This window comes from Halyomorpha halys, unplaced genomic scaffold (assembly GCF_000696795.3).
Source record: "Halyomorpha halys isolate HHAL.00 unplaced genomic scaffold, Hhal_1.1 Scaffold48.1, whole genome shotgun sequence".
Lineage (NCBI taxonomy): Eukaryota > Metazoa > Arthropoda > Insecta > Hemiptera > Pentatomidae > Halyomorpha > Halyomorpha halys.
Window position 1 is genome coordinate 1011036 of NW_027107227.1, and position 20746 is coordinate 1031781.

Sequence of the window (20746 nt, forward strand, 5' to 3'; positions counted from 1 at the left end):
AAAAATATATATTCTTCATTAATTATAACAATTTTTTTAAAAAACAAAACAAAACATTTTACCTATTCTGAAGTTCCAATAATATATTTAATTAACATTGAATTAAAACAACACTGTTTTAGGCAAATGGAAATTAATATTTGGATAGAATTCAAAGTGTGAATTTTCTTATAATTTAAGTAATTATTTCCATTAGAAGGAGCTGGTTAGCTCATAATAAATAGTTTTATTACTTTTGGAGTTTATTTGAAACAATCTTTTGTAAAAAAAAAAAGTTTAAACAACTTATTGATTGGCTACACTTCGATCCACAATGCAGGTCTTTCTCAGAGATAAAAATTAGGTAGAACTAATGTTAAGAGTGTAAAAGTGACGTGTAAATAAAATAGATAATAATAATAATAAATAGATATTAAAAAAAGGTAGAAATATAAAAATTCATCCTAATAAACAAAATAACATAAATCAAAATATGGGAAATGAAAAAGGTACTATCTTTCTTTTTTTTCATCAGTTCATTATTCATTACTGTGTTAATAAATATATTTTTGTATTTATCTTTTACATATTTACTATTTTGATTTATAATAATGAAAAGATAGTTGACTGTAGATAATATATATGAGAAGATAGTTGGGGGTGCGGTCAGTAAATAACACAAATAAGTTGAGAGAACTTATTTAATAGTGCTCACGTTTCGGCCAGAGTTTCTAGCCTTCATCTGGGCTAAGAACAAAGAGCAAGATAACAACCAATGAATACAAAAAAATAAAAGGAGAAAACATAAACAGAATGATACAAGTAAATACTTATACAGAATGAAAATTAAAAGTAAAAACTAAGCGATGAAAGGAGTAGAAAATATAAATAGTCCCGTCAGGACTATTAAATAAGTTCTCTCAACTTATTTGTGTTATTTACTGACCGCATCCCGAACTATCTTCTCCTCATTATAAATCAAAATAGTAAATTTGTAAAAGATAAATACAAAAATATATTTATTAACACAGCAATGAGTAATGAACTGATGAAAAAAAAAAGAAAGATAGTACCAAAAGGATCTATTAATGAATAACGAAGATATATTAACTGATATAGTAATTAAGAATGCACTGATAAACTAACATATTTTATATATCACCTTTACACTCCTAAATTAGCTCAAACTACTTGTTATCTATTAATTTTATCACTTATGAAGACCTTCATTGTGGATCGAATCGATGCCAATCAATTTCAGAAACCTACTTCTGCTTTTCATGACCGCAGCCTTATCATCCCAATCATTAATATATAATATAATTATTTCTATGTTTATAAAATATTTTCTGACAGAGGATACAGAATAGATTACCATAAATCGGAAAAAAAGGACGACGAAGTAATGTTCCAGATTAATGGGATCGTAGATACAATTAAAAGTCATATTTTAGTTAGATCGTACATGGGAGGGAGGAATTGGGAGGAAGGGTTAGTATAAAACAAATAGAGGATTAACAGGAGGGTTAACTTAACCCGTGGTCATCCTCTCTTTGCTCTGGCCTCAGTAGATACGGGTTATGTACCCATCAAACGCCAATAGGTTTTCCAAGAGAACAGCCGAACCGCTGGCAAAGCATTAGGAACAGAGAGGGTATAGCAAAACTACACATAAAGCAGAACTATTTACGTCTAATATTTCGTTAAGGAAATATATTTTATGCAAACTCCCTCCAGTCCAAACTTGTCCGCAAGACCATTAAGACTCTTTTGATGTTACAAATTAATCAAGTCAAAATTATCTGAATATTAAAAAAAAAAATATATGTTCTACAAAAAATTGCCTCATATTCTTAAAAATTCTGGATATCAACAAATATTAATGGACTACATATAATTACGAAAGAGATTTCGAAAATAATTTACAAAAACCTCAAGCTCCACTTATTTCCCTACAAATAATGCGCAAACATTAATTAATATTTCATTTTTTGAAGTTGAATTATTTGAAAAATATTCATTTTACAGTCGAATCTTTATCTCAATTAATCATAACCTCCAACAATACAACCGGGGCCACGTTGGTCGAGTTATTATATTTTTTATTTAGCTTTCGAAAAAAAATATACCGGGTTAATGACTTTTGACAATTTCCAATACCATTATCAATGAAAAAATCTATGTTTATTGTATTCGTATTATTCAATAACATAGATTAAAAGGTGAAAAAACATGAACTGAACGCTCATTTAAAACAATTTATGGGTTTTGTCACTTGGACCAGCCTACTCAATGTGAGGTACAATGGTCGACTTAGCTCTTTGTTACAAAAAAATATATACAATAAGATAAAATACAATATTTAGCAGCTGATTAAAGAGTTACTAAACCTTTTAAAAGTATTGGGAGTATTTTAATGATTTATTATCCTACGATTTTTGTTTTACCGTTGTGTTACCCTTGGGATAATAGTATATATAAAGCTTTCTAAAAATATGGGTACCTCATGGGTACAGAACGGTAAAACAAACATCTTGGAATGATACTACTAGCTACATTTACGAATGTTGCTATATCATTTATGAGGTATTAAATAAACGTATCGTAAAATAAAAGTAAATTTTTTTAATAATTATTATTGGAATTTACAACTGTACATAATTATAGATTTAGTAAATGTGATGTATGTTACTATGGAGTAATACAGGCGTGTAGAGAAACTACCCATTGGTAACACTTTAATGACATTTTACATTAGCAGATCTCGTGGCCATCTTCTTTTCAGGCACCTCGGAGGATTGTCAGGAATGGAAGAGCATTCAAGGTTAGAAACTAGTGGATTTGGATGGTCAGGGAGTTTATAATGCAGGGAATGATACCTGGTTCGGGCTATATCGGTCAAATATGGAAAATTAAAGTCTTTATGTATGATTTTATTTGTGACAAAGTAAGGAGAATCGAGGATTTTAGGAAGGATTTCGGATTGTAATGATTGGATGCGAGAGGAATTCGAAGGTTTAGTGGACCCCCAAACCTCAACTCCGTATGTCCAGATAGGCCTTATAATTGTTATGTAAATCAGTCTTTTGTAATGAATGGGAAGTTTAGACCATTTATCTAGTAAGTGCTGTAACATTCGAAATCGACGTACAGTTCCCAGTCTTTTCAATCTTGTGTGAGGATTCCAGGTCAGTCGTTTGTCCAAATGTAATCCAAGGAAGCAGATCTGTTCGACTGGAGTAAGAGCAACATTATTAAACGATACTGTAGGGCAGTCGGTAGGTTTACGACGAAGGATAAAGGTGATTTTATGGGATTTATTTTAATCCTCCAATTATAACACCATTCTTCGACGGCTGTGATATGGAATTGGAGAGTTTGAGATGCAATTAAAGGATTATTATTAACAGCGAGCACACATGTGTCATCGCCATAAATGAAGAGGATAGTGGTGGTTGGGATGTCAGTTGTATATGCGGTGTAGAGGATGGGGCCGAGAATACTACCTTGAGGAACATCAGCGGACTGAGAATAGTGGGATGAATAGGAACCATTGTGGTTTACTTAATATAATCTATCAGTGAGAAAGGAAAGGATGATGAGAAAGTAGGGGTGTAGGAATTAACGGAGTTTGTGAAGCAGTCCTATTATTATTGAATTTGTTGGATTATACAATATTTTCTATCCTGCCCTTTTAATCTGACCCTTCTAGTTAAAAAATTAAATTAAATAAAATAAACATAAAAAAAAACTGTTCAGATGTCAGGAAAATATATACAATATTTACACTGATCACTTATTTGTGAAATTGTCGTTGTTGTTGAATATTATTTATTATTAAATTAATATACTCGATGATATTCCCTAAAATATTATGATAATGATTGCGGCTCACGTGTACAATATTTTATACATTCAAAATTGAATAAACTTCTCTTTCACTGTAAATTAGTATACATTTATAGCTTAGATCAAAAACCAGTGTCGAAATTTTTCACTTGAATGAAGTTATATCAAAGGCTTTGATGTTATGTGTACAGCAATAAGAGGATCAGCATTGAATTACGGCCATCACATAATCGACAACTTATAAAAAAGCAATAGGAATATATTACACGATATAGATACCAAGATACTTTGAATAAAAGTAATTTTAAGGCTCGTACACATATTCCACACACAGGCCTAATGGTTTACCAATACAGTTAAGCACCGGTTCTTGACGTTGTATTTTAGATATACGTTCTCTAACTTCACTTAAGTTACTTATTTTATACTTAATAGAACATAATAATAATTGGGTATAGTTGAAAACATACATAAAAACTAATTCACATACAAATGAATTGTTTGCGTTTTCATTCAATATATTTATATATGTATAGTTATAAAAATAAACAAATAAAATTGCTACACCAACTTGGAGGGTTCAGTATCTGCTTGGTAAAGGAATACTGTTTCTTGACCATTGATTAAAGGAGGTAATCAAGCCAGATTAATACTCAACCGCCAGAACCCCTCCTTCAACGTGAAGTTTGAAGTACCTACTTCACGGCTTAATATAATTAAACAAATAGATTATTTTCCTTATCTAAACACAAATTTGGAACAAATTAACGACTACGATCACTGGCCGAATTCGGTTATCGACCGTAGAATGTTTAATAATTTATTTAAGCATTCATATCAGTACAAAAAACGATAATTCAATGACTTAATAAAGCATTTTGAAAAATCTACCTGAAATTAATCTGTCCACTCGAAATTGAAGACTATTAACAATTCAAATAAAACTCGTTTGACGGAATTTATTTAACGTTTCCTCCAACATATCTTAAATCGTGATTCGACGTAAAGTTCCCCTTAGGCATACATTTTCCATTTACTGAATTATTTACAGTCAGTTGACTTGAGTTAACGAGTTCGAATACCCTTCGCCGCCTTTGTGATCACTACCTGTCACTAATGGAATTATTAAAAGACTACGTGAACAACCTTAAGGAGGCGTGTGTGAATACCGAGTGCCACAAAGTTTCCGGAATTATTATAAATAGCTTTAATTTAATTTCAATCTATCAGGAAATACATATTTTTGATAGTCTATCTAAAATTTATGCCTTCTACATAATTCAACATTTATGTATAGGGAAATTTCAAATTATTGTATGTATATATATCAAGTGTTCGTATGGTAGTCTCTCATCTTAACGAGACCTTAATATTGTGAGACAAAAAAGGTATAATTTAATTATATACCGTATTCAAATCTATTTTTGGTTCTAAAAAAACAACATAAAAATTGTTTTTTTCAATTTTATTTTATCTAATTTCTACTATGAAGTAGGATGTAAATAAAAGTTTTTCGATGTGCGCACCGCACCTAAAGTATTCTTATACGTTAAAGATTCGTGTATAGTTATAGATTACAAAAAATAATAAAATAAAAAAAACTGTACGTCGATTCCAACTATTACAACACCTAGCAGACAAACAGTCAGGGATTCAAATCAATAAAAAAAGACTGATTTACATGACTATAACAAGGCCTATTGGGGTTTAAGGATTTGAGCTTTGGGGTTCTACTAAAACCATTGAATTCCTCTTATGTCCAGTCCTTTCAATCCAAAATCCTCAATGCTCCTTACTACGTCACAAATAAAATCAACTATAGAGGCCTAAATATTCCGTTAGTAGCCCACGTATTAATCCAGAAAATAAGCATCACGATTATCCAAATACAATAGTTTCTAGCCTTGCCCTCTTTTCTATTCCTGACAGATGATGACCTCGAGATATTCTAATGAAAATAAGTTATTGCAGTCCAATAAATGAGTACTTATAAGCCTGTGTCATGTCTCCAATCAGAGTTGAAATAAATATTGAAAAGTCAGTCTTAAGAAAAGTCTTAAAAAATCAGAAGCCTTATTTAGAACTGTTTATAATGGTTTGAACTATTTTTTAAAAAGATATTATCATACCTACAAATATTATTTAAGTATATATTAGTAGATAAAGCACAAATATTATAATAAAAATGTAAATAAAATTAGCAAATAAAATCATAATGGACAGTGATATCCTTGAACAGATACCCAATTATGTAATAGAGGAACAATCCACACATCACATCAACGAAATAAATTGATAGCTGACCAATTTATAATTACGATCAAAGTACCTCCACCTCCCTTCCAATCAAGATAATTAACCACCAGATAGGAGTTAAATGTCTATTTTGACAAGAGTTGCTAATTGACCGTATCACCTTGGGCCGAGGCCACTATGATTGCCCATATCGATTGCTAATTACTAATTATATGAGCCATAATTGAGCGATATCTTATATCGATATCGTCGCTCCAACGACCGACGTCATTGCCAGGAGGGGATCAACAATGAGCCTAGAACTTCTGCCTCCAACAATAAAAGCCAACTTGAGCCCAATAGCGCCTCACAAATCAGCCCCACCATCTGATTTCGCCACCGGCAACTCCCTGTTAGAAGGACCATCAACTTGTATCAAACAAACATTCCCTTTATTACAATAATGATTCTCCTTCTTCTTGGAAATTCATTAAACACTAATTAGGGAGTCTCCCAATTAGAATATATAAAAACCAGAATGAAAAACTAAAAATGTATTTGTAGTTAGCAACTTACTGAAATATAAAAAAATAGTGTTCGAAATCTATTACTTAAATTATGTAGTATATTTTTACCCTCCCGATACGTTTCCTCTTAAAAAAAACACTTAGTCATTCTTGTAACGGCTTTTTTAATTCAGACTTTGGCCGTCATTGGCGCAGTATCCATAAGGCGTTTGATTTTCTAGCAAACAGGTACGTTTTTATTATTTTTTTCTTTCCCCTTCTTTTCTCCAATTTTCTCCATTTTCCTTACCCACGTTATAAGTAATGTTCACTATATTATGTTGGTGTTTTCAATACTTTTTTTTTTTTCAATTTTCATTTTCTTTCCATATTTCAATTTTTTAAATTATTAATAACTAATATGTTAACACTTCTTTGCATTATATAACTTCATTTTTATTTCATTTCCTTAATTATGTTATTTTACCCACTTTTCAATCACCTATGTATACATTTTATTCTCCGCTTCTCTCATCACTTCATTTTATTAATTCTATTTTCTAAAATTATTCATTTTATGTTAATACTTTCTTTTTTATTCTCTATGCTTACTGTGGTTGTTATCTTGTTCTGTTTTTAGCCCTGAAGAAGGCTAGAAACTCTAGCCGAAACGTTGGCACAATAAAATAGGTTAATCCAACTTATTTGTGTTTCTCTCTGACCGCACCCCCAACCATCTTCTCCTCGTACGTCATCCACGGTCAACTATCTCTCATAATTATGTTGTATATTGGTGAGAATGTGCATTTATTTTATTATTACCTGAATTTAAATTTCGTTATTTTTTTATTTATAATATATTATTTTGTCATTATTTATTAAGTTTTATTTTATAATATTTTTTATGCCGATTTATTCTTTTATACCGATTTATTCTTTTATACCATAATATTTTTTTATTTATTTTATTATGATTTTGAATATTTTTTCCTATTTCGTGAGTATTATTGTTATCATTTATACATTTTTTTCTTTTGTTCTTCTTATCCTGTATACATGGCATCAATGAATACTTATTGCACTTAATTGTGGCTTGTATTACTTTAAAAAAATAACAATACTATATAATAAAGCGCACATAGTAAAACTATGCTATTGTAGATTACTTTATACAGAAATTGTGACTTACTACTTCCATAATATTACATTTTTCAAACTATCTAATGAAATGAAATTGGAATAAAATAAAAGCTAAACAGCAGGTCTATGAAACATATGCTATTAATTTGATCAAATATTTAGGTAAAACGGTAGAAGAAATAGTTTGATACAAATAATTTATTTTTATATTTTGATTTATTAAGAAATTTGTAGTTGTAGTGTGATTGTTTTCCAACCAACAAATATGTTAATTAGTAATTTATTGACAGTCATATTTTTTAAAATATTTTCTCTGTTCCCAAATTTCTACCTAATGAAGTGTTTAGAAAATATATTTTAAACATTATTATTATTTATTTGTTTTTGTATATTTGAAACGTACACTAGGTTTTTTTTTGTTGTAAGTTATGTTTTAGCAAGTATTTTGTTTTGTTTCCCTTTTTAAGCTGATGTTTATATTTTTTCTTTCCCTTCTTATTTATTTTTAATTTCTTATCTTATTTATATTCATTTTATTTTTCAGGCAAACCCTCTATGTTTCTAGACTATAGAATTTAACCCGTCATTGGTCGTTGTGTAAGAATATCTCTCACGTTAATTTTTTTTCGGGTCTGGAAGCTGCTAGAGGGAGACTGTGGTTCTCATCTTCCTGGTATCTGTAGTTCACAGTCTCTTCCTCAATACCTCGCCTCCTACACCACTCTAGCAGCTCTAAGTAAGCATTCCTCTTTCCTTCACAATATACCCTTCTCATGAGACATAATCTCACGCGCGACTAAGGCTGCTTTACAAATATTCAAGTTGTGAGGATTTTTCTCACGTGCAACAAGTTTATTTAATCCATAAAAATGTTTTTTCCTTGAGGGAAAACATTAGCAGAACTAGGGAAACGAAGGCTTGAAGGGGCAGAAACTTCATTAGGTACGTATTATTTACCATGAATAGTATTTCGATATTATAAGTGTTTGATAGGGTGGTATTTATAACAAAAATTTGTCTTTTCATGTTTTCACTTCATCGCTGCGAGGTCTGAATACTACTTTTTTTGTAAGTTTTTGGGTTATATTCAGGCATTCTAAACAAAAAAGAATTCCCACCAGTGTAAAAGACCGATGTATCCCAGTCATACGGCGTTCACTTGTACCAGTTGTGCACAAGATATTTCTTCAGACTGAGCATTTTTTTTTTAAGATTAGTGTTATGTTCTTATATGATATATCTGTATTTTGATTCTTTTCATAACTTTGTCTGTCTCAAAATATTATATTATGTTTATTACAATTTTATAATTTTGTTTGTTTTTAGAATTTCTTAAAACTATTTTGCTCTTGTATACAAATAATTTTTTTTAAACCTTTTTCTGTCATGCTTAAATAAACCTAATCTAAATAAAATTTTATATTTTAAAAAATACGTTCAAGAGCTCTAAATAAGAAAAGTCTCACGCGCGACCATCTGTGTTAAAATCGACCTGGCGACCAATGGTGGGTTAAATAAAAATACCAGACAGTACGTATTCACTTGTAGAAAAAGTTATTATTTTTTTTAATTTAAAAAAAAGCTGTTTATGCCTATCCCATGGTAGGGATTTTTTACTGGATTTTCCATGTTTATTAAATGAATGTTAAGATTCATAAGGAATTAAAAAAAAGAAGCAATTTTAAGACATTTTACAAGTAAAAGAAACCCCGGGATTCATTACAGATCTTCTTCAAGGAAAAGTAAATAAATTAAAATTCCATTCGTTCGTAATTGAAACAATCTTTTGAAATGAAATTGCTAGACTTGACTTATAAGGTTTCTGAAAATCAAAATTAAAATGTTTCCCACTGTAATTGAGAATAAAGCAATTGAAGAATGCGCTTTTATTTTAAATCAGATGTTGATTGCTGCACAAAACAGAGCATTTTTTACAAAGGAAGATACAATTATCTCCAATGCTTGGAAGATCTTGCCAGATTAAAATCGAGTAGAAATATCTACATTCAGTTTCGTAGTATCCTATATTAGTTCTAAATGCGTGAACAAACCTTTTGGAACATGAGTATTAATAAAGATTAATTGAATCATCCAAATATTTTTACTTATATTACTATTATTAAATTAGTTATATTTTATTTTTACTTAAAGTTTTATAAATTATCAAAAGGAATTGCATCCGAATCTATTATTTACATGAATGTGTAAGCAATGATGTATTTATTGCTTATTTAATAAATTATATAAAATGCTACATAAATTATAATTTCACTACAAACAGACACTTTGTTACTTGTTCAGAAAAATGGGAGTGAAACCTTCCATTCTGACAAATATTTTTTATTACTTGTGTGAATTAAAAGGTTATTTATACATTATTTCATCCTTATGTTTTGTAGTTAGGATATAAAACAGAATACTTAACACTATCTAATCCAATAAAATTATTTTTTATAAGATAGCCTGTAATTAAAAAATAACCATAATACGTTATTTAGACGGTTTAGTAATGCAGATTGAAGATCGAATAAATAACAGAGCCAGAGCAATTGACATTTAATCTAAGATTCAATAACTAAAAAGACCATTAATTCATATAGAGAAATATTTCATTCTTGTGTCATTAGAAGACATACATATTTATTATTATTTCGTTTCTAAAACACATTAAAACATTCATCAACTGCCACTTAACTATCATCACTTTTATTTTGATTCCAAGATATTAACAAAAAAATATAGGGTCTGTCAAATATGTGAAAAAAAACACTGATTTATTCTAAGAAGCCTGTAACTATCTTTCTTTTTGCCACAACTAATAACATTGTATCTATAACATTGTTGAAAATACTTTAATTTTTATTAAAATCAAAATCTTTATATTTTTAAGAAATCATATGCATATAAATATATATAAAATATGCCTATACATTTATATTCTTACGGTATATAGAATGCTGGCTCACTGCCTTGAACAGAAAGAATTAATTCTCTTACAGATAATATATTTTTTGTAACAAAACATAATGTAACTTAAAAATAGATTAAGGAATATTAAAAACCTAAGATATAAAACGTACATAAGAAAGTTGTCTTCTACTCCATTTGATATCTCCTAATTTTTTTTTCTTTTATTTATCTAGTATATACGATGTTATGTGTAGTAAAGTAACCATTATTACGGTTGATTTAATTTGGAATTTAATTATTATGTAATATTTAAATAAGTTGGATTATTTTAAATATTGCTTATGAGAAAGACTCAAATCAGCATGCATAATCAATGCGAGGGATAACATAAATTGAGGGACTAAGTTTGAAGCATAAAAACCTATTTATAATTAATTAATATAAATTTACTAATTAATAAAGGCAAACTAGATCTTTTTATATAAAAATAAAGAGCAGAATACGTGTGCTGGCCTTATTTCTTAAGGGCAGAGGATTACCCTGGGATACTAATAAGATACTGGGCTCAAAGGGCTCTGAGGGACGCTTTGTTCCTCTATTAGCTGACTGCTAAGGTGGAATAGGAGAGTAAGAAGGTCAAGGCAAGACCCGTCTCATCTTAGCAGCCACTGTCCGAATCAGAAAGGGCCATTGTCCGCTAACTAGAGGGAAAGTGACCGACAAAGGGTCAATTTAGCTAAGTTTGTCGTTATCTTTGCTGCCTCGAATATTAGGGCTAGAGAATAGCAAAAGCATTTGACTGTGGAAGTCAACATAAATATTTATAAAGGAGAATCTGAAGCCGTAAAAAAGAATATATATATACTATATTCTACACTTCAGGCAGAAATTTTAATATTTGAAGCTAACTATTAGACTTAAGTATAATGCTAATTTTTGTCTAGTAAAAAAATAATTTCTAATGTAAAGCAGAATTTTACAAAATACTGAAAAAATAGCTCTCCGTTTAATACTATAAAAAATAAATAAATAAATAATACCTCTTGTTAATATATTACGTCATATACCTGTTAACTTTATTCGTTCATTCGAAATTATTCATTTATTTCCAGATTGGTCTTACATTGTTATTATTACAATGTTATTTTAATTTTGTTTTTATTCTACATCTTAAGAGTTGAATATCCAATCATGGGAAACGCGTGATATCATTATAATTAACCATAATAGAGAAAAATCAACATAATTGAAAAATAAGTAACACATTTACGAGCTGTCATATGCTCTGAAGTGTCAGCAGTACAGTTATCGATAAGGAGAACAACATATTCTCTAAGAAGTATGGAAGTGTTTTTATATTTCTTTTTTTTGTACTCATTTTAATTTCATCAAAACATCAATGGTGGCTGATTTTCTAATTTTTATTAATATATTTATATACTTTAAAAATAGCCTAGCAAACAACAAGCTTAAAAAGTAAACAAAAAATAAAATAATGATTGATGATTTCTCGTAATTGTCAGAAATAATTTCGTTCGAAAACTTCAGATTCGCGTTTATTATTCTCAAAGAATATAAATTAAGTCTAAAAACAAATACAACAGAAGATTTAATTTCAAGTCCTTTTTCAATACAGTTAAACCTATCGAGCATAAATCACATATTGAACAATAAAATGATTTGTAGATTATTTTCTCACCTGTAATTTAAAATAATATTATCTTTTGATTAAAAATTTTACTTAAAATATAGTAAGCTTAAAACGGAAAGAAGTGTTATTTATATGATTTTTTATTTACAAAAAAAATGGATAGCTAAAAAAAAAAGTAAATTAACCTACTAAAACAATTAAACTTAACATTTCTACATCAAAAGATCCTTTTATTGGATCATTAATAAATAGAAATCCATTATACCCGCCTTAGGTTAATGCAATCGAATTTTAAAACTATATACGAAGTAAATGAAAACTTAAAACACGACTAAAAAATATGTAACGATTATAAAATTAATTTAAATTATATTTGATATAATTATCCTGAGAATGTGTTGGTGCTTACCTTATTGTTATGATTATACAATTCAGGAATTGCCTTCATTAAAATCTATCATATATCATACATAATTGCTGTTTGTTGTTTTTATAATGTATCTGTTAAAATACAAGAGATTCAATTGTCAGATTACAGTTAAATGAACAAACTCAATATCAGAAAGTCAATTAAACTTCTGCCAGGCATAAATATAATTTCTCCTCATTACGGAACCTGAAGTAACAACGGGGCAGAATGAATGGGCGCATGGTATATGAAGGCAGCGGTCAAATCCAGGCCTGATTTATGTAATTATCTCCGCCCCGAACGGGTTACAAATCCGCTACTTTTATCGCAGGACCCCAATATTTCAAGGGCGTTGAAATATCTTGCAAGGGGCTGGCTCCCCAAAGCACCTGAGGGGGCCGTCCAGGCTGAGCCTCTAATAATCCTCGGTGTCCCAAGGGAGCCCCAAACTTCCCGTCTCCTTTCCCGATGGCCAGGGGATTGTACGCCGATAGTATTCTTATAGGAATTGTAAAAGTCCTGGGTCGTAATGTGAGCCGTAAGCGACCCTATTTAGCTAGGTTTGCTGGAAATATGGTCTAAAATGATTTTTGAGTTGAATCGAGTCTTTATGATGTTGCCAAAAAAAGGATTTCGCTCTAACATGATCTTGAAAGCATCGTTTCTATTTATTTTAAGAAACGGACAGAGCTTACCGATAGAACTAATATTCAAGATAGAAGTTTAATTTTTGAACTAGAATGATTTCATAACCCATAATGCTTTTAAAAAATATTTTAATTATATTATAGCTGGATAATATCGCATAGGCTAGATCATATCAGTATTATTTTGTAATTTGGGATCATAAATAAATAAATAATATTTTAAAATAAATAGTTAGCTCAAAGGCAGTAAAAAAACAAAAAAACAAGAAACAACTATTCTATAAAGAGACTAATCGAAATATGAAATGAAACGTGCTTGGGGTTAATTACCAGCTTGTACATGATTTCATCAGATGTTGAATTAATAATTCCAGGGTAGTATCTGAGGGGGCAGTGTCACTTCCCTCGGATTAATATTAAACGCTACTGACGAAATATTCCAATAACCGTTTTAGGTCAGCCTCTTGAAGTAGGGCTAATCCTTCCAGAACAGTACGTTTACCTCTACGTAATCACGCAATGACAAATTATAACCACGTCACTTAAACTAACAATGAAATGTTGTAGGTGCTTTCATTAGTATTCCATAAAGAAAAACAAGGAAACAAATATACACTATAATAAACCGTATAAATATAATATAATCTGCAATATATACAGCAATTCAATCATCAACAATATATTATACAAGATATACTACAATGATAGAAACAAAGATAGACTATGATAACGAATGCATGTGGGTAGGTGCATTTATATGGATAAATGCTACAATTTTTTTCCCCCTCGCTCACTACTGAAGGTATGAATGTATTCATGCAAGAAATAACAAATAAAAAAACTACACAGAATTAAAAATCTTCAATCATATTTACTGTTTCAGACATCAAGGAACGATTTCGGATTCATGTTTGTCTCTCTTCCTGTGGTAAAACTTTTGTTCAGGCATGTTGGATCACAAATACGATTTTGACCATTTTTCAGAGAATTTGCGGACTTGGTTCGAGCGACATGAATATTATCTTTATTTATAAGATTCTAGAACTATGTTTACGCATTCTGAACAAAAGTAGAGAAAAACATTTGTTCAGAATGCGTAAACATAGTTTTCTCATAACACTTATATTTCAAAATCTGCTCAACCTGTTTGATCTAGATCGGTATGGAATATATTACAAATTAAAATAGAAATTTCTTGAATTTTGTTTAACTACTTTCGGTTACATATGAAATAAACACACCCGATTAAGAGCAAAGTTTATGTAAGTATTAGGTTAATTTAAGCATGGTCTAGTTTGAATTTTATCAATTTTCATTCACTCTTACTACTCTGAGCGAAAAACTAATTACCAGGATACATCTATGTTGTTGTTCGTTAGGGTTTTAGGGCGAAAACCCAATGTTCATCAACGCCTATGTTTTCTATTTTATTTTCCTAAATTTAAATTTGTTTGGATTAAATCTTGTTTAATAGGTTATTAGTTCTTAAAAAAATTAATACCAACATTGTTTTTTTTCATCATCGTTCAGAGCTACTGATATACCAGGTCCCACTCCTTGTTTACTTAAATCCGCTGCATAGAAATGGCTTTGCTCAAAGATGTGGCCGATTGTAACTGTACTGTAACAATATTGACATTTTGGCGGTGGCTGCTTATTGATTAGATATGAATTAGTTATATTCGTATGGCTTATTCTCAATCTAGCTTTTGCAACCTCCTCCCTGCGATTGGAACGGTTTGATATGACCAACGATTTAGTTATTTTTTAATTGCTTGGCGGGCATTCATTCCAAATGGATTGCGTACATGTGTCACTGTCATGGAAAAGTGGAATGTGGGGACTATTGCATAGTTCGGCGGTATATATACTGCATAATCTATGGAGCGTTATTTTGATATTGAGTTGTTTGTTACTAAAGAGGTGCTGTTAAGTCTTCGGATTTTGATGCATTATTATAGAGGAAAAATGGATCCGGAATATTTTGAAGGAGATTCTTACGTTTGAGTAATCGGGAGCATGAAGCATTGCTTTTGGTAAACTGTGTATCCATGGGGAGAGGGGGTGGAGGAGGGGGGTGTGGACTTCCAGCTTGCATAAAAGTATTTATTTAATGAACTTAATTGCTGTATGAATTCTTTCTGCAAAAGGGAGCGTTGAATTTGTCTTATTTCAAAAGAAGTTCGAGAATGTAGGTTTGAATACGTATTTATTTTAGGGTGTAGTTTAGTGATGTAATTTATTGCTAGTTTTTTCCTTCTGAATAAAAGAGGTGGTAGTCCAGTTTCGGAACACAGGCTAAAGATAGGACTAATTCTAACGCACCGGTCGCGAACCGAATTCCAGTATGAGATACGGTTATGATTCAACAACGGTTCGTCTCGTATATTTCGACAGTATCGATATTAAAACATCAAGTATCATCAATTATGCTGCCCGTAAAAAATATATTAAAAAAGTATAATTTCCAAAATTTGAAAATGTGTTTTTCAGAAAAGGAAATAAAAGGATGGGGGGGGAGGGAGGAATAATACTGATCAATGTTATGAGGGTTTTTTTTTTTTTTTTTTTTTTTTTTGTAGCATTTGCCTATGGGAATAAATGAAATAAGAGAAAAATTAATTTTATTTGAATTTGCCTGTTGTTCGCTCCTGACGAATAGGAAAAAATGTTAAAAATTTCAATTTCCTCAAAGGGTGAGAGAGCGGTTGAACAGTTAGCAACTGAGAAAACTCGCGAAACAAACATGAAGTTGGGCAACCAAGAGAGAGGACTCCTCGTTTTAATATTTATAAATCTGGAGATGTAAGGAGGGTAAGGCGACAAGAGGTGAATGTAGAATGTGATAAACGGAATGCGTCTTTCCCGATTGACGTTTACGTGATCTCTCCTAGTCCCTTCCACTTGAATTTATTACCCATATTTGTCCCCTTTCTAACCCTCTCATATTTTCTTTTTTCCGCTTTTCTTCCCTTACTCACAACCCTTGGCGATTTCGTCACCGTAATGGGATCTTCCTAATTGAAGATATTTGAGACATAAACTTACTAAATCGTAAATAATTAATTTAGGAATACAATTCTGCGTGATTGAAATACGATAGTAAAAATCTATATTAATAAATTATTTATGATTTCATTTTAATGAATAAATTATGCTCACATTCTCATGGTCTCAGGCAGTGAGCTATTAAGGAACAATTTACTAATTTACTATTTTACTAACAATGCTACAAAAATTAGAAAACTAGTAGATAATGAAAGATAAATAAGGAAATCAGTTGAACGAATAACACAGCTCAACGAAATCTGACTTGAATGATAAAATTCAAATGTTTCGATATCTTTATAAATAAAAAATTTCCCTCTTACTGATACATATTCACTTAACACAAATTAAAATATAAAACAAGGTTGTGTTATAAATTTTAATTAAGTCAACATATGACGAAAATTTAATTAGAAATGCACGTGATGTGCATGTAATTAATTTATATGTGTAATTAATTAACAATGAGGAATATTAGTACTTTAAATGGGGAAACCCGAAACCGAAGCGTCCTACGAGCAAATATAAAATATTGAAAATATTCTAAAGGAAGTTTTATTTGTCACCTCACACATCTTAATAAAAGGAACAAAAAACTCCCAAGGAAACAATATCCAGAATATTTAATTTATCGTTATCATAAAAATAGAAGTAAAACCATGATCTACATCACACCGCAGCAGTCGCAAGGACGAAGTTGCTCTAACCAGTAAACCTCATTAGAAAACTCCCACCTCCAACTTGCTAATATGTTACTTCATTCTCACGGTTACACTTATTTTAGAAACACGCCCTTTACCAACAATAAATAGAATAGGACTGACCACAAGGTTATCAGAAAATTTTCTGAAATGATAAGGAATCTGAAGACATATTAGTGTTTAAATTTATTTTAATGCATCGCTAATTATCTTAATTATAGCAATTTTTGCAATTCAATAATTAGTATTGTTCTTTTCAAACTTTAAATTCATGTACAGTTGTGTGTGAATGTACGTTAAACGTTATCCTAAATGCGCGCATGCGTTTGTGTTGTATGGTCCTATATCTGTCTCTGTAGCTTTATAATTATGAAAAACAAAGACACTCATGACCAATACATTTTACGCGTTTAACTAGGATAAAACAAACAAATAAAAGTCATGTAATGTAAATTAAATTATAAATTAAATTTGACTTTGTTTATATAAATTTATAAAACTTCATAAATTATAAATCTAAACTAAAATTTTTTTGGGGCGAAATTGATTGATAAAGTTCCAAATTTAAACTTATTTCATGAAATAGTCAACAGATTAAAACATTACAATATTCATCGTTTCTCCAAAACAATTCATAGTTATATTTTAATTTTTCCGGGTGGAAATTTATATATTTAATTATAATTAAGAGCTGCAGATATTATTAATTCAGCAGCACATTAGTTCCACAACAGTGCATAAAAAGAAACAAAAAAAAAATAGTAAATCTATTATGAATCAATAGTGGTGCCTGAAAAAATAAATTATACTTACAAACAAACGTCGATCTCTTCAAACTCCATTTTTTTATGAAATGACCATATGAATTGGTTTTTTGAAACCGAATCGAATTCAGGTTAAATTGGTTAAGTTCATTTGGTTAGATAGGATTTTGGCGTTAATGATAACGAAAAAGAGATACGGAATTCGCCACAGAAAAAGTTTAATACTTTATTTTGTTTTTTAATTATCGCGTCCCTATCAATAATTCTCTTTATTGAATTCTGAACATCAATTTTTTCTGTTACATCTATTATTTGTTATCAGGTTCAGCCGCTACATTGGCACGATTATTAAATAGTGGGAGAAGCACTGTAAGTACAATATTTACTTTGAAATAAATTTGCAAATAAAGAGGGAGGGGACGGGGTGGTACACCATAACATTACTAAAACAGAATACCCAATTACATCTTATGCTAATTAAGCACATATGCCCTTAAACGACAAAGTCACAAAGTGGGCCCTGACGACATAAGTTTCTACATGCATAAGCAGAATAAACTCAATATTAAACCAGTATTTACGAAGTTACATTGAAGAATTCATGAAAAATCCCGAAGAGCTGAACATTTTTTAAATAAAGCTTTTAGAATTTGGGTCGATACATAAAGTTTTAAATTCAAGGCAGCCTTCCTATATTTACACTCTCCTGCATAATAATGTATTTTATCATGGTTCATAAGAAGAGATTTTTTTTCTTTAACGTACTGGCGTGTTTCCGTGGAAAGTAAATCTATTTTGCATCTTAAAGTAAGTTAAAATTTTATTCAAAACATATAAACCATATAAAAATTAACATATTTTTGCTTTAAATTAGCATTGAATTAAATTTTGAACCAAGTTAACAAGTTCTAACCTAATACTTTGGACTTGAATACACGAAAAAAAGAAATATACCTATAGGAATTGAGAAGAAACCATGCTAGGAAAAGAAAAATAGACTAAAATTAAGCATCCTAAATGGTGAATCTCTTTTACTAATGGCGTCCGTTATCTAATTATTTGTGGACATTTGAAATGCTATCTACATTAATCTGCATATAACAAAAAAATATATCGTGTTAAGAACTTTTTCTATGAAGTGGTTTTTCTCCATACTTGTTCACTAAATCACTTGTTCTTCTAAATTCTGTGATTTTTAAAAACTAAAATTGAAATTTCAATTCCTTCAGATGTTTTTCTTAAATTTACATCAGAATAAATGTCAGGTAGTAAAACAACTATACAATGCAAAAGCTTTAGAAGTAAAACTACTTTCATAAGTACTCCACTGTGGATGATTACGTAAGTTATACGATCTAATCGTGCTCCTAGTCATAGATCCAAGAAGAGTTTCCAAGATCCTAAATCTTGTAGGTTACCAATCCAAGTAATACTTAAAGGCAGTTTTCAAAATTTTCAGGTTCGATAGGATTGAAAAGTATCCAAAACAATAAAACTTTTCTTTCTTTTCTTAAATATGTTTCTTCTTTCGCGCTAGTCTCTAGTACCTTTAAGGCAAATGATTTAGGCGAGCGTCTAGCCAAGACTGACAGGAGTCAACGCATTCGAGGTACGACATCGTTGGTCTGTCTGGAGCCCTTCTATCATCAGATAGAATACCATAATGTTTAGTGGGTCTTGGTAATCCTTGATACTAACGAAATTACCAAATCCTTTCAGTTAACGAGCATTAAGGACTTCATTCATCTTCCTTGTTCTTCCATAATTATGCTGTTACGGTTGCAGTTCCTTCTGAAAATCCTCATTTCTGCAGCTGTCAATCTACTTTCTTGGCTATCCGTCTTTCCTTAAATCATCAAGCAAAACTCGAGATTGACTCAAACTAATCCATCTCTAACGTCCAGTATGAAATTATAATCGATTTTGGATGATGGTAGTTTTATGATCTGATAGAGCTGAATTTCTGGTAATATATTTATGGGAATCAAATTAAAAATTATTCTCAATAGAGTTCATATCCTATAGCTTACAAATCCAATTACAGTACATCTAAGTATTATTTAAAAATGAGAGATCTGAGTAAGCACAAAAAACTATGTTTATATACAAATAAGTAAAAAAAAAAAAAAAAGTCACCTTGTATTTGTGAGGTGCCATTCCACCACTGTACGGTAGGGATAGGTTTAGCTCCTCCGGCCTCACAGGACAGGCTGATCGTCTCGTCTTCGGCGATGGACTTGATCACTGTCCCATTATCCAACTTCTCGTGAACGTCTGTCCTCAAGGCTCGGACAAACTCAGGTTTGACTAGAAAAAGAAAGGAGAAAATCATTATAACGTAAACATAGAAATTATTTACACACACAGTTTTTTTTTTTTTTTAATTTTTATAAATGATATTTTACGCCCTCAAACACTTAGTTCGTCTAAGGCTGAAATTTCAGGTTATTTATTTATCTGTTCAAGCCATTGTGAGAAAGCCAAAAATTTAAAACGATTAACCATTAAAGTTCCTTAAAGTAATTAGTAAAATAAAATATTTATTACTAAAAATTCAAGCTATAGCATAATCAGCTAAAGAGAATATTAAAATATATTTTTTTTAAAATGATGTCTTTAATAAAAAAGAGTAAATTACTAAAAAAAAAAAAATATCGCTAAGCTTAATAGTAAAAGTAAAAAGTAAAAATAAATAACGTACTCTCGTAAATAAATAACGTAGACTCCTTCATTGAAGGGAGCAGAAGAAAAACAACCCGGGTGACATTTTATGATTTGACTGAATGAACTTTATTCGATAAAATAAAGAAATCTACTTTAACCTCTTCCGTCAATTTTATGAAATGAGTGAAAGGTTATGTAGAAAAACTCCATTAAACAATAATAGATGTTACTAATAATAATATA

The 20746-nt window shown here is 30.2% G+C and overlaps 1 protein-coding gene across 1 annotated transcript in view; it reads right to left on the minus strand.

Moving 5' to 3' along the window:
- nrm (neuromusculin) overlaps window positions 1–20746 on the minus strand; it is a gene marked incomplete at its 5' end in the record, with an annotated part of 472198 nt that overhangs the window by 279598 nt on the left and 171854 nt on the right. Inside the window, 1 exon segment of the mRNA XM_067045512.1 lies at window positions 19976–20146. Coding sequence (XP_066901613.1) covers window positions 19976–20146 — 171 coding nt within the window.